Source organism: Antedon bifida, chromosome 1 (genome assembly GCF_963402885.1).
Source record: "Antedon bifida chromosome 1, ecAntBifi1.1, whole genome shotgun sequence".
Taxonomy (NCBI): domain Eukaryota; kingdom Metazoa; phylum Echinodermata; class Crinoidea; order Comatulida; family Antedonidae; genus Antedon; species Antedon bifida.
Window position 1 is genome coordinate 9017247 of NC_136226.1, and position 14941 is coordinate 9032187.

General features: G+C 33.8%; 4 protein-coding genes across 4 annotated transcripts in view; 2 read left to right on the plus strand and 2 right to left on the minus strand.

The window, feature by feature from the left end:
* LOC144834458 (uncharacterized) overlaps positions 1 to 276 on the plus strand; it is a 28522-nt gene extending 28246 nt beyond the window's left edge. The window contains exon 54 of the mRNA XM_078689260.1: positions 23 to 276. Coding sequence (XP_078545386.1) covers positions 23 to 163 — 141 coding nt within the window. The 3' untranslated portion in view covers positions 164 to 276. The remainder of the gene's footprint in view (positions 1 to 22) is intronic.
* LOC144841035 (major facilitator superfamily domain-containing protein 6-like) overlaps positions 1 to 14543 on the minus strand; it is a 65057-nt gene extending 50514 nt beyond the window's left edge. The window contains exon 1 of the mRNA XM_078697200.1: positions 14413 to 14543. The gene's annotated coding sequence lies outside the window, so the exon portion shown is untranslated. The remainder of the gene's footprint in view (positions 1 to 14412) is intronic.
* LOC144853598 (signal recognition particle 19 kDa protein-like) lies at positions 2279 to 4339 on the minus strand. Its single transcript, XM_078711332.1, has 4 exons — positions 4181 to 4339; positions 3636 to 3783; positions 3394 to 3496; positions 2279 to 3016 (listed from the first exon to the last, which is right to left on the minus strand). The coding sequence occupies exons 1-4, from the start codon at positions 4216 to 4218 to the stop codon at positions 2892 to 2894; spliced, it is 414 nt and encodes a 137-aa protein (XP_078567458.1). The 5' UTR covers positions 4219 to 4339; the 3' UTR covers positions 2279 to 2891.
* LOC144853607 (uncharacterized) lies at positions 4423 to 10845 on the plus strand. Its single transcript, XM_078711342.1, has 2 exons — positions 4423 to 4598; positions 9013 to 10845. The coding sequence occupies exon 2, from the start codon at positions 9041 to 9043 to the stop codon at positions 9812 to 9814; it is 774 nt and encodes a 257-aa protein (XP_078567468.1). The 5' UTR covers positions 4423 to 4598; positions 9013 to 9040; the 3' UTR covers positions 9815 to 10845.
* Positions 14544 to 14941: the final 398 nt, after the last annotated feature.

A 14941-nucleotide genomic window follows, 5' to 3' on the forward strand; every position in this document is an offset into this window, starting at 1 on the left:
AACTGAATATTTTTCATTTTAGGATGACGAATATGAAAACCCAGTCAGTCCAACAAGAAAAAGAAATTTCTTATTTCCCGGTGTAGTTCGGAATTCGAACCCATTTGACAGGCCATCTACCTCTAGAAATGAACGCCGCCATCAAAACTATTTCGATTACTGATAGAATAGGATAATATTTTAAATATTTATTTTGTTAATTTATGTAGACCACCTTCTCTGTGCATATGTAGTAGAGATATGCTCATGTTGCTAAAGATGTGTACTATTTACCGTAGGCTACAATTACGTCATAATTTGACGTTTCTAATAAAAGGTAGCATGATCATATAATACAGTACGTACAAAGCAGTTTTGGTAAACATAATCAGGGACGGGGGCGTGGGAGGAGGGAAGCGCAGCCCAGCCACTGAGACAGATGAGTCCCGCTTCTTCGAAAATAGCAGCCAACAAAGTCAGCTGACGAAATTAAAGACAATTGAAAATCGTAACATATTGTAGTTCAATTATCTATATTTTTTTTACTTTAATGCATTTGTGTATATTTAGACAATAACGATGTAATGGTGAATGATGTTAGTTGGTAAAGTGTTGCAATACGTTTCAGTAAAGTACAGTGTGTGTACCATCTTGCCATATTTCTTTGTATTAGGCTTGTTGCATTAATCGTAGATGACGTCAAATGTACTGTAGGCCTATACATATTTGCGATACAAAGTAACTATATTATTGAATAGGTGAGCATAATATACGCCCATACATGTGTTTCAGTGGGTTGTTTTTCTGATACAGTTTCTATTTGTTGTTTAATCCCATAGAACCTGTCCACAAAACAATTTTGTAACGTTTTAAAAGCTTCAGAAACTTTTCAGTCCAAGATTTAGTTTAGTGACTTCCAAGTTCCAGACGGCTTGAGCCATGCGATACGACTTGATGCTAAGTAGTTGATGAATTGAGGGAAGAGTTGATATTGTATAAAGTATTTAATTATGTAATGTATATTCTGTAACTAATAACTGTATTTAATATTATATATGTATGATTAGTATTATATTTTTCTAAAGTTTAACTGTGTAACAAGTGTAAAACTTATATAAAAGTTTATTAAAATAACAAATTGAATTTGTGTTAAGTGTATACCGTTCTTCCAAGTACAAAAGTACACCAGACGTAATGATTGTTGCTATTTAGATAATTATGTCTTAAAGGACAACTTTACCGTTACTTTACCATATTTTGACAACGTATTAGGGATGTACATATGATTTCAGAACAATTGCGAGATTTACTATATCGCCGCGCGCGCTCGCCGTCGCCATAAATTGATGTGATGTCAAGTTTCCACATACTTTCATTGTTATATATTATGAAATAAACCAATAGGAAAGGTACAAAAATAAAGATGCAAATTTCAATGAAATCGATAGGCGCTGTCTCCCTATTCATGAAAGTTCTTCTTTTTAAAATATCAAGATAATCTTGCGGTCCAACAGAAAGTTACCAGAATAATTATGGCAGGTTGCTCTTTCTTTTAAAGATGTATTGTCCCTTGAAACACAAAAAAATGAAGGTCAAAATATTCTAAATTTAAATTGGCCATATCAAAGTAATATTAAAGTTATTCACTTTAGGTCGAAAATTCGAGCCAAAAGCAACATGTTTACGTAATTAACAGGTAAATTAGTTTGATTACATTTCGTCTGGAAAATCGTCGCGAGCGAAAGTAAACAAAGATTTCAAACCACGAGTACGCATTATGCATGATGCTAATTGGGATTGTTTACAACTCGTCACGATTGAGAAGGTATTTTCACACAGATCGTGAGGAAGTTTTATGATTATGCATACAGAGTAGCCAAACAAGCGCGTTTCATTATGGGGTATGTTTTGATCGAAAACTTTGACTGGAAGTCAGAGTTATTTTTTAAACAAAAAAACGTCTGTATTTCAGTTAAATGATTTTTTTTTCGAAAACTTTTTGGTGATAGTTAATAACTATTATGATACTTCAAAATGACCCACCTTTTTTCGAAATCTGTTATTTTTTTGGAATTAGTCAAAGGGACAATACATCTTTAATAGACTGTCTTGCTTTAGGAAAAAATCCCATCTTTTTTATAATCAAATACTGCATAGCAAGGCCAAATTTTCGAACCCTTATATATTTCATCATACACCCCCTGAACAAGTAATACCTCAACCGTGGAAGAATCCTCCATTTTTCAACCAGCAAGGACAGAGCCAGGTAGTACCACAACAAGAAGACCAAACACAAACATTATAATTTATTAGACTTATTTTATTTGTTAAGGTTATATAACTATTAATTACAGAATTATATTATTTACTGTAAAATACAAACATTAAATCAAAACCTGGATTATGGTTGTTTTTGTCCCTAACTAGGCAAGTGCGCCAAGTACCACATGCTTAACTGATTACTAAGAAGTACATGTTCAGTGGGGTGGAAATGTCTGATTTTTCATTCACTTAGCATTAAAAAAGGGTTACAATAAAGATTATACTGGCTCGAAAGACATTTTGCTGAGCCTTATCATCAATGCCATTGTACAAAACATTTGATGATGTATGCCTAGGTATAGTGTTTTAAATAAATGAGATTGAATGAAGTATAACATTAAGGCAAAAACCAACGTGTGGCGTAACGAAAGTGCATTACATACAATGACAAAAAAACCCAGTATTTTTAACATAACATTTGTCCTTTTGTGTATGCCAAGAAATGCAGAGCATTACAACAACCAAAAAGCAAGCATAAATTTACACATATGGTACCAAATTTAAATATATATATCAGTCCATTGTTGGATATATTTATGACTAGTACCAAAATCAAAAACATTTAAATTTACAAAAGTGTTTATTTTCATTCAACGTTTCTTTTTGTCTTTTCTCCTGCCTTTGTTTTGATTGGAATCAGTGGATCCACCATGCTTTTGCTGACGAGATTTTAATTTTGGAATTGATTCTCCAATATACATCATTATAGATTTTCCTGAATAGTAAATAATAATTATTATATACCACATGTTTAAAATCATGCTATCTGACTGAGCCCTATTTATCTATAACACACCATTTTTGATTATTTAGAGTACAGTAGCCTACTAAAGGCTGTTTCCCACCAGATACATCAATCGACCAATCATCAATGAGGTGTGATAGGAGCATTGCGCACAAGAAATGATTTTTTTCAGGTTCTCACTGTTAACACATATAAAAGATGCCTACTGTAGCTATCTGAAACTAGCACTGTTAGTGTTAGCAGAGGAGTGAGCCCTAGGCGGGTAGGTACAGTACTTAATAAATGATGACGGTCAGTGGGTAGATTTACATAAACAGTACAGATTTAAAAATCAAAAGATCACTTACTCGTGGGATACTGGGCCAACTTAGGTGTGCCATCTTCATTACGCAATTGGATGCGTATACGACCTCTAGGCTCTCGGTTTTGTTCTCTATTGTACAACTTATTCTGAAGGAAACAAAAGAAACAATAACAGTGTGTTTTCATTAACAAAAAGGTATTAAAGGGGTTAAGTAAGAAGGTGGTGGTGTTAAATATACAATGGAAAGTACAAAAAAAAAAACATTTAACTGAAAATTCACTGTACCTCTACACCGATGGTCATCCCTGCAGCCAAGCATACATCTCTGATTTCATGTGTTGTAGGATTTTCTACGCATTTTGTCTTGGCTATCTTCCTGCCCTCTACAGCTGATTTTTTACTGTTAACATATGCTGGGTATATACATATCCACCTAGATGGAAAGACAACATGATTTACCTCAAAATATGCATGCTACTACTACTATAGAAGTCACTACACACTCACTAGTTTAGGCCTACTCTACTGTATTAAATTAGGTAGGCCTAACTATACTAAAAAAGAATGACTCTAACTACATACAGTATCCTAGCTAGTAATATTATAATAATTAATAGGCAACATAAGTATAACAGTAAGTACCTATACTAATCAACTGGCCTTTACCTACCTAGGCCTAGCATAACTGACCCACCCACCAAAGCAAACGAACAGGTTGTGCCGGGAATCCGTTGCGCCCGCTTGATTTCAACGTAGCGCCTAGGCCTAGCTATAGTCAAACCCATCGAAGGTTTATAAAGTAATAACAGCATAAATTACTTATTACTAACCTTTCTCTTAGCGTATGGTCTTTAGTTAAATGTGCCATAAATACAATTTACAATATAAACAACGATAAACCAGAAAATATGATGTTTTTTGCAGGTCACTTTTTAGGCATACACAGCTGTTTTTACACGCGACACGACAATGCCAACACAACCGAAAATAAACAACGCCCGCATCGTCAAGTTTTAACTACAGAGTGTAGTGGTAGGGCGATACCATTATCAACACCAATTCTCAAGCGGTACCATTGAGAATATATGTGTATTACTCGCTTAGATAGTGATGGTTTTCACAAGCCATTCATCTTCTAAAGACTTGGTAGTTGGGGTAATACTTAACAAACAATGTAAGGACATTTTCAGACATTAATATTGGAATCAAACAAAATGCGAGCATACATGTTGAAGTCTTAAAAGTACTGTAAGTAGTTTTCTTTTTCGTATTCCGTGGTTCTAAGCTATAGAGCTGAAATACGACAATTTTACAATATGTGTTCACATGCGAATTAGGCTAATCACAACAGCATTATCTAAGATAAGTATGGTTCAGACAATAAATAAGATTACATGGTACTCACTTGAATCATAAATGACATTAATTATCCGGGTTATTTCACGGAAAATGTCAAAATGATTGTGCTTATAATAAATTGCAGGGATTTCTTGTATAGGCCTTATATGATTCATTTTTAATTTAAAACCACAACAAGATAAGACCCGACAAGACATTAAACTAACACCCCCTCCCCCCCCCCCCCCCCTAACCGCTTCTTTATTGAAATTATAAGCTTTATATTGAATAATATGTTTGTACCTGAGGAGCAACAAATAAAAAACAAACAAACAAATTGTCTAATATTGAATGTAGGAAGGCTCATTATAATTAGCTTATGAAGTGGAAAAATAAATCAAGTAAAAAGTTGTTAAATCGATGCTAATATGTAAATGAAGTAGGTTAATAATATAATCAAAATGTTTTCTACAATAACAAAAACAAAACACATTTTGACAAATGCAAAATTATGTAACTAGGATTATAAAAGGCAGTTTCGTGAAGCCGAGTGTCATATCGTCTGTTTATTATTATCGTATGTTTTTAACATTTGATCATCGAATACATACACACGTGTTTTGTTTTCACTTTCTATTATAGACACTGCATATAAACGTGATATTAGGCCTACACACTGTAGATCGCCTGCTAATTTCATTCGTAATAGTTTTAATCTAAGTTTTCATTAATGATGAAGTCAGATATAGTATTCAAAGTCAACCAATTTCACTTGAAATTAGGTATGATACTACAGATAAATGACATGAAACATAGATTCTGTAAGTATATGCGTGTTCTTTAGTTGCCATATAATTCAATTTGTTCTCGATTCATCAAAAAATGATTACAACTACCTGCTTGCTTGAGGAAACGGCGAATTGACTTTCTACTCGCGTTGTATTCATATAAATATAAAGTAGAGATTGAATACAGCATACCTATTGAATGTGGCATTGAATAATCACTTTAATAACCTCAGCAAAGGCCCTAAACATGTTGAAAAAGATGCATGATGAATTGTAAAACATCATGGTCAATTCTCGTTGTTTGTGATATCAGCATCATAATTTGTTTTCATTATTGTTTCAATCTATTACTTTTGTTTGCTTGTACAATTTATTTTATGCATTTCTAAAATGTGATCTATAGTTTCGCATTTTTAATGGTTTGTTTTGATATTGTTTTAGTGCATTTTCTTCGACTGTGTACCCAACAAAAATAAATAAATCAATTACTTGAGACCAGAGAAGAATGAAATTTCACTCACTGCTTGAGACGAAGTTTATATGATTTTAATAAAGTTGTATACATTTTGATGTTTTAAATATTTCATGATCAATAGTTTTTAGTCGCGTGCAACGCACCTCTACAGCTCGCTATGTCGGTCGGTTGGTCGGTCGGTCGGTCGGTTGGTCGGTAAACACTAACTTGAGCACGCGACTGCAGCCATGTATATGGCCTTGTTGTTTTTCGTTCTGAAGATTTGAAAGACAAATCTAATACAACTATAAAATGATTATAATTGACATATATGTCTGGTTTATAATTAGATTGGCCAGGTCTATATTATTTATATCTTATCTCTTATCTATATCCAAGTTGTAAATTTGAAGTTTTAATTGAAAATATCGAATTTCTATCTTGAATATAAAATGTATGACCTTATTTAGACTGAATGCAAGAATAATCTATCCATGTATTTAATTTAAATTTAATTCAATTCAAATAAACACTTATTTCTTTCATTTTAAAATTAAAATTAATACATTATAAATTCTGAGATTTTCTTTTTGAGAAAAAACAAATATCTAAAAGTATCATCAAATACAGTTACTTATCTATCATGACCCACATTTATCAAATTAATATAAGATAGTACAATCATAAAAAAAAAAACAATAGAAGGGGAAACAATAGAGAATATTAACTATTGCCAGGACAATATAGCGTTTGTTTTTATTATTACAACATGGAGTTGACTCACCACTTTGCAGAGAGATTCAACTAAACATGGAGAAATAACTAATGTCTCAATTTAAGGAGTACATTCGTGTTTAAAACGAATACGAATATATAAACAACATTCACATTAACAAGATATTTTCATTGAAGCGGGAAAGGATCGTCAGATTTTCCTGCAACTTGCTGTGGTTATTATTAACCATGTGAAAAATTTGCAATATTGAATAGTGGTTATTTCCAGATTAATTTTGTTTTAGTTTTTTTTTCGATTAATTTTAATAAATTTCACGTCTTTTAACGTTAAGAACAATTCCATATAACAATTTAAGGCTTATTAATACGACATCGGATGTTTTAGTGACTTTTTAATATGGTCAAATTTTTTTAATTTTTTTCCATTGATTTATTTTCCACACATTGTACAAAATACAACAGATATTTTTACTTTAGAAAAGAAAAAAAAGAGGACAATGTATGAGAAGAGAAAAATAAGTAATAATTACTTAGGCATTGACCACCTAAAGGCAGTTGTCGACATTTCAAGTAAACTAAAAACTATTTAAAATTGACAAAAACAAATGAATTATTTTCATTTAGATTTCGGCAAAAGAATTAAACGATAGTAGTTAATTTCCTTCTTGTTTTAGGCACAATAGAAAATAATTATATTTCCAACCCGAGATCCAATATTTAATGATAAGTGATTTCTCCCACACACTACATGTTTTATATCAACTGGCTGTAAATGAAATACCGGTACATTATTATTGATTACTGTTATTAACAGTCATATAACATATTGTATCTTTTGTTTGACCTACCTACATAATATCACATACTCTTTCCATTCTCTCTGCCCTTACGGACTCCCCAGTCTCTGCCCTTACGGACTCCCCAGTCTCTGCCCTTACGGACTCCCCAGTCTCCGCCCTTACGGACTCCCCAGTCTCTGCCCTTACGGACTCCCCAGTCTCTGCCTAACGGACTTCCAAGTCTCTGCCTAACGGACTTCGCAGTCTCTGCCCTTACGGACTCCCCAGTCTCTGCCTAACGGACTTCCCAGTCTCTGCCATACCGGACTCCCCAGTCTCTGCCCTTACGGACTCCCCAGTCTCTGCCCTCACGGACTTCCCAGTCTCTGCCATACCGAACTTACCAGTCTCTGTCCCAACGGACCCCCAGTCTCTGTCCCAACGGGCTCCCCAGTCTCTGCCCGAACGGACTCCCTAGTCTCTGCCCGAACGACTCCCCAGTCTCTGCCCTAAAACTGACTTCCCAGTTTCTGCCCGAACGGACTCCCCAGTCTCTGCCCGAACGGACTCCCCAGTCTCTGTCCTAACTGATTCCCAGTCTCTGTCCTAACTGATTCCCAGTCTCTGTCCTAACTGATTCCCAGTCTCTGTCCTAACTGATTCCCAGTCTCTGTCCTAACGGACTCCCCAGTCTCTGCCTAACGGACTCCCCAGTCTCTGTCCGTACGGACTCCCTAGTCTCTGTCCGTACGGACAGAGAAATAATATAACAATGTATGAACGTAAATGGTTTGTGTCGTTAAAAGTAAACACCAACAACTTTCAAATTGACACAGTTTTTACGAAGTTCATTATTCGATCGAGAATAAATTATAATGATGAAAGCAGATACTTGCCTTAGGCCTACCTACTGTAATATCAATGCCAATTACAACAATTATTTTATTGTGTCTTTTATTGTCTGAATGCCATTCGTCCCGAACGATGTGGTTGTATCAATGTTTACCATAGCTAATAACAGCGTACAGTTGTAATTAAGCCACAATAGCATCTCTATTATATAAAACTTCAATAAAAAGAAATACGAACAAAATACGATAATGGTAATTATTATACTTATCATACCATGTTAGTCTGATAATGCTTTTAAACATGGAATAATCGTCTCATATGCCATAAATTATTACCACAAGATGACGGCACTCATACTATTCATGCAGTCAACTTCACCCACACCCCTGAACGAAATTTTGAAAATTACAATGCAAAAGAAAAAATAGATTATGTTCAGCTCTTGATTTTCCAAAATCTAACCCTTCTTATTTTAAATAGGTAAATAAAGGATTCTATGTAGGGAGGGGGTTCCTAAACGTCTGTTAAACACAGTCGATCAGTCCATGGTTTAAGTCTCCTCTTAATTAAACATTCCAGTTTAAATCATTGTAAAGAATTTCAGACAGCATTTTCAGGAACAGTGTTTCAGGAAATTAACCAGAACACAGCAGCAGGATATAGAATATCATAATCAATAATCTTCATCTTCAATTTATGCTTTCTTTTCTCCCAAGGTTGATAACATCGATTATTCAGAACATCATGGAGACAACGAGGATAAAATGCGATGCTCTGGCCACAAGACCGAAAACCAAAGGTTACTACTTACCGCTACAACCAAATGACGACACGGACGACATGGATAGTGATGACGAAGACAATGAGGTAATCCTCGATAATAATGATAACTTTTCTTTAAGCCGAATTCCAAAAAGAAATCAAAATGGTTCTGCTTTTAAATCGGAATATAATGAAATAAACATTATGACGAACCCAGCAGATACTGAACCAGAAATACAAACGGACACGGAAACGTTTGATTCGCAAGTACACCTGCATTTAGATTCAGAATACGAGGACGAAGATGAATGTGCTATAGGTACAAATCGAGGACCGCATATAATCGTGTTTTCGCTCATTTGCTCTCCAGCTATTTTCATGATATCCATCATTGTTAGTGGATACGTTGGTTTACTATCATTTCTAAACATTCTGTGCTACTTTTTTGAAGAGCGGCCATTGGTGCACCGTATTTTCATCTGTCCGATCGTCATCGTTTTCTTCCCGCCGTTAGTGGTTGTGTTCTCACTCATGTTGGCAGTTTTTTCAGCTTTGGAACAAATTTCGTGGTTTTACGATTCTTGGTGGGAGTCGGTGTCGAATCTCGAGAAGGGTTTCTATTCGTGGTTGTGTGATCAGCTTGGCTTACAAAATTGCTGTCCATATGAAAGTATCAAACTAGCTGATGATGATGATGATTATGAGTCAGTATCACAAGATTTTGAATCTGTTCCTTTCGGCTCTACGGATGTATAATTACCATAAAATCCTAATTTCTTCATAAGACACGTAGATCAGGCCTTGTCTTTTGAAAATCATAGATGTGCTACAAATTGCACTCCTCAAGGGCAGTTTAGGAGTGTGTTAGGTGAGTGATCGCACTCACTCGCCTTAAAAGACAAGGCCTGGTGGACGCAATTGTTTTAGGCAGGTTCTCTTCGGCACCTCTGTGCAGGGACCATCCCTGAGAGAGGACACTCATTGCTGGGTCCTGAAAGTGTCCCCTTAAATTCTAATATATAGGCTTAATATGGGTTTCTACTGTATTTGCAAAACCAATGGTCAGAATAAACATTTCCTTTCAAGTACAAAGTGTATGTTGCGTTGACTGATATGATGCTTAACATTATCGCAATCACTGTACCAGTAAATAAATATATTATGTGTGTAAAAGCAGTTACTTAATTAATTTATGTCTTCTGAACACTAGAGTTGTATTTAAAAGTATTATCTATTATATATTTAACACAAGATACGGTTACATAAGAACGAACTATTGCTATAAGAACACTGTAATATAATATAATATATTATTATTATGTTAAATTCTGTATAAATTATGTATTTCACATTTCCATTTCAATATTATATAGTAAAGTACAACCATATTTATGTTTAATTGACACTATGAATTAAAAATTAAGTATATTTTATGATTATTTGTATGATTTTTTGTTGTTGGTTTTAGAAGAGGTGAGAGGGATACATCAATTATACATGAAATTAGAATGTTAACACTTATATTTAAAAGGAAAAATCACTTAGACGGCTTTTTCCATGAATTGTGCAAGATGCACTTTTGCTAAATGTGAACTCGACAACCATGGATTAATTCTTAATTGGATACAAGATATCAGTTTTCTAAGAGTGTACATAATTTTGAATACGCATCTATGAAACCAAGATAAACATCGAAAGTGAATCAATTATTGAGAGAATGTTGAAGATTAAATATTCTAGAAATATTGGTGGGTGGGTGTGCGGTTGAAGGGGGTGGGGGTTTGAATGATTGAACTGCACTGACTGGTGGTACCTGTATCGTGTATAAAGTTGATTTTGTTAGGGTGAACTATGGGATATACATATGATACATGTGGTGCTGTATTACGGAAATTTCTTATGATACTGGAGAAATCTAGATACAGACCGAAACTTATTTTTAACTCGCTTCAGAACAAGTATACATTTCTTGCTTTGAAATTGCGTTTTCAAAGTGCTAGGCCTCGAACTCAGAAGAACAACAACGACTCGCGTCACTCGAGGTGATAGTGGATTGGCGGTCAATATCGTCTATCAATCAAAACATTAACAGTATGTTCGTTTTGCTAGTCAAGCTTAAGAAATTTGACAACATAGGATTATGTTAAAATACTTTCTCGAATTGTAAGATTCAGCTCCTCTCATCTTATTAGTCATTAATTTCCCATAATTATAATTTAAGTCTTAGTCTTTTTAAAAATTCTGTCCTTTCTCATTTGGGGCTCGCTGGCAAAACGTAATATTATAAAAATATTGATAATCATCACATTATTATTTCAATAATGTTTAGTTCTGGTGTATAACGACATACAATTAAAATTGAATACGATAATGTATGATTCATGTACAAAATGTTCATACAAAAACATATTGTAAATATTTTTAAAACTTCTTCTGTATACCCTGTAAGATCAAGTTTGAAAATGTATTATTTTAGTTGTTTCTCCAATACTTACATTCAGACAGTATTCAGTTATATATGTTAGAGTTTTATAGTATAATACCATGTATGATAATGTTGGACCATAACATAATACAGGCACTGCAAAATTCTCTAAGGGCTAGTTAAAAGAGCAAGTTAATTCTTGAACTGATACATATAAATAGCATGTTTTCCGAGTAAAAGTGTTACAACTAGTCTCATGAGATACACACTTGACAGAAGACAAGTTCAAAACCATTTAAAATAAATTTCCACAAGTATCAACTTGATGCAGTTGTAACGTGTAAATTGTTGCGTATCTATAATTTATTATACTCGCAAATGGAGATCTGATCCTCAAATGAGCTTTGGAAATTAATAGACAACAGCTAACTGGTGATTATACACGGAAAAAGTATGATATAGGGTTGTGTTGATTGATAAAGAAACAGACTTCTGACATTAGAGAAATGTTACACAACATTTCTTACAAGTAGTATTCGCTAAACTAATGCACTGAGATATGTGAACGAACATTCACAATGGATGGTTGACAAGAGTATAGGAGCAAATGGAATACATTAATCAAGGAATATAATGTGTTGTTGTGTTGATTAATGTTTTCTCTTTCACTATTAAACCAAAGAGTAAAAACAACATCATTTTTCTGATTAGGAAAATAGGTATGTTTTTCAGACTGAGGACAAAGGAATCTAATAGCTGTTAGATCATTTGATTTGGACCACTCTTTGGACGTTAATAAACAGAAAAAAAAAACAATATTAAAGACACATACCTACTTTTGTCACATTTTGTATAGTGTATATATACAGTAAATAAATGTTAAAAGAATAGACAGATTGAAGGAAAAATTGCCTAAACACGCTCAGGTTTTATTGAAATAATCTCGAAATAAGAAAGGATTAGCCCGAGTATTTCAAAGACATAATAATTGTCTCTCATTTCACCATCTTTGGGACCCAACAAAAGACCCCTTAATAGGAGTGTCCCCTGAATGGGAGTTGCTCTAGTATTAGATCGTATTGCCTCTCATTCCAAAGACGCGTTCGTCCCCTAAAGAGGGGTGGCTAAATCTAATTTTTCACTTAATAAAAATTACAACCACATAGTAAATATTTTGATAATATTTTCCAAATCTGAAATAATATTTCCAGAAAGCAATATATTATAGTAGAGACACAAATATCGTAGAGACAAGACAACACATTATTTTATAACAGTTTATTTAAAAGATAAATTGCTTCGTATAATACTCATGTGTGTCACAAATATCATATTATGATCGAGCAGTCGATTATATCTATAAAAATGTGTTGTGAATTTTACGACCTGTCATTGTATATGATATACGAGAGATGATGGTGATGATGATGCTTCGTCACATGGCTAATTAAAACTGAAATAAATAGTACTGTTTAATGAACTTGAACTTATGTCAATGAATGTTAGTCAATGAATTGTACAGATGTTAAAACAAGACGTTCTGTTCATGAGACTCTCCTAATCTAAAACGATGGTCAACTTCTATAATATAAAAATACAATATTAACTAATTAATACAAGATTATTTAATGTCATGGGCCAGGGAGGTGGAGAGTTACTGTATGTATTTTCCCCGTCAACGCTGTTCTTCGCGAAAGACGATACGGTAATATTTGACTGATACTGTACTCGACGAAAACTACATGCAGTAGAATAGAAACTGCGAGGACTTAGCGTAAAAGTAATAGTAAAAAAAATAAAATAGTGTCACTCCAGTCCCATCCTCAGCTACTACCAATATAGTGAGCTACCTCCATCCGCCATTGTCTAGAATTATCTATGGATATTTCGTGTTTATCTCTACAAAAGATATTTGTCCTTGACAAATTTTTATTTTGAAAATAATTAATGCAGGAAAAATGTTATGACATTTTTTAAATGTCATTAGTAACATGAATAAAATTATATGCTCTGTTTTCAAATTAATGCGATGAAAAACTATATACGAAAGAATAGCGTTTTCCTGCTTATTTGTAATTTATTTCATTTTGGTTAAAGACACTAGACCTGCAAGTTTTGACGTTTTATAAAAAATAATGCATATATATATAACTTTATTCTTGTCTTAAATGTGCGTTTTAAGGTTAGGCCTAATTATGATAAAAAGAGAAAAACAATGCACTACCTAAGTAGCTCGCGTCGAAAGTTCTCTCGTAGATATTTCTAGGCCTAGCTTAGTTAGCCCATGGAGGTATATATACCTCCATGGTTAGCCTTCGTTTTTTTGTCAAATCATATCTTAACAAATATCACAATACAATACAATACTAAATGATCACCATGATCTCAGATCGTTTTTTTTTAAATTTTATTATGACTGAGTTTAGTGACGACAACGACACAAAAAAACTAAGTCGATTTTGTAAAGACAGTGACGACAATGTAGGTCGAAACAATTTCACATTCTGAAAACTAATAAACTCGTCTGCATTGTTTTCTAATTGCCGTTTCAGAACACCTTCAGGATATTATGATTACATTCTCTGTTTGCATTCCTACTATATGTTATTATGCGGTGCTGACTAACTAAATACAAAGGGTTTCGATCATGAACACACTGTCGATACGACGGAGAAAAGAAATTTACAGTAGCTGGATTATCAACCTGTTTATAATGCTTAATTGAGAATCAATAATTTTGTGAATTTCACTAGATTGCATGTGAAATATCGTTATTATACACATGTTTATAAAGGCAGGTGCACGTGACGGTATAATCAAGGCAATCTGTTATAATGCTGGTATAATGCTGTGCATTATGGACCTGCATTCGTGACCCGGTTTTGTCGGAATATTTTTAAGTATGGTCCAAAAAAAACAAAGTCTTTACCTTTATTGTTTTCATCCTTGCTTCTCCTCCCGTCTTTGCAGCAATGTGCAGAAACCAGAATGTCACGTTTGTTACTGTTCTTGTGTTTTTATTACAGAAACCCTTATCAGGCAGGGCCGCGTTGAAAACAGTACCATATTAAACTCTACCATGTATTACAGGTAGCACAGTTTGTTTACACCGCCGGCTAACATGCAAAATAGCAGTTTTGTTATTTAACAAACATGCAAATTTACATTCTTTGCTGATATAATACTGTACGCGACGTAGGAATGTTTTCATTTTTATTTACAATCGCTACACTAAACAGTAGGCCTATCTCTCCCTAAAGTTGACAGCCGGCTAACAATGAAAATAATGTTTTTGTTATTTAACAAACATGCACATTTACATTTTTTGCTGATACTGTATGTGACGTAGGATTTTTGTTTTATTTTGTTTACCATCGCTACACTAAACAGTACATCTCCTAAATGGAACACTTTCTTGTGAAACAAATGAGGCAAACATGCCTTTAACACTACAACGA

Excerpts from the sequence above, each read along its gene's own strand:
- LOC144853598 (XM_078711332.1), bottom strand. The coding sequence starts at position 4,218 with ATGGCACATTTAACTAAAGACCATACGCTAAGAGAAAG. Across the intron at positions 3,784-4,180 it reads GACCATACGCTAAGAGAAAG|GTGGATATGTATATACCCAG; the intron begins GTTAGTAATAAG and ends CTTTCCATCTAG. Across the intron at positions 3,497-3,635 it reads GGATGACCATCGGTGTAGAG|AATAAGTTGTACAATAGAGA; the intron begins GTACAGTGAATT and ends TGTTTCCTTCAG.
- LOC144853607 (XM_078711342.1), top strand. The coding sequence starts at position 9,041 with ATGGAGACAACGAGGATAAAATGCGATGCTCTGGCCACAAGACCGAAA.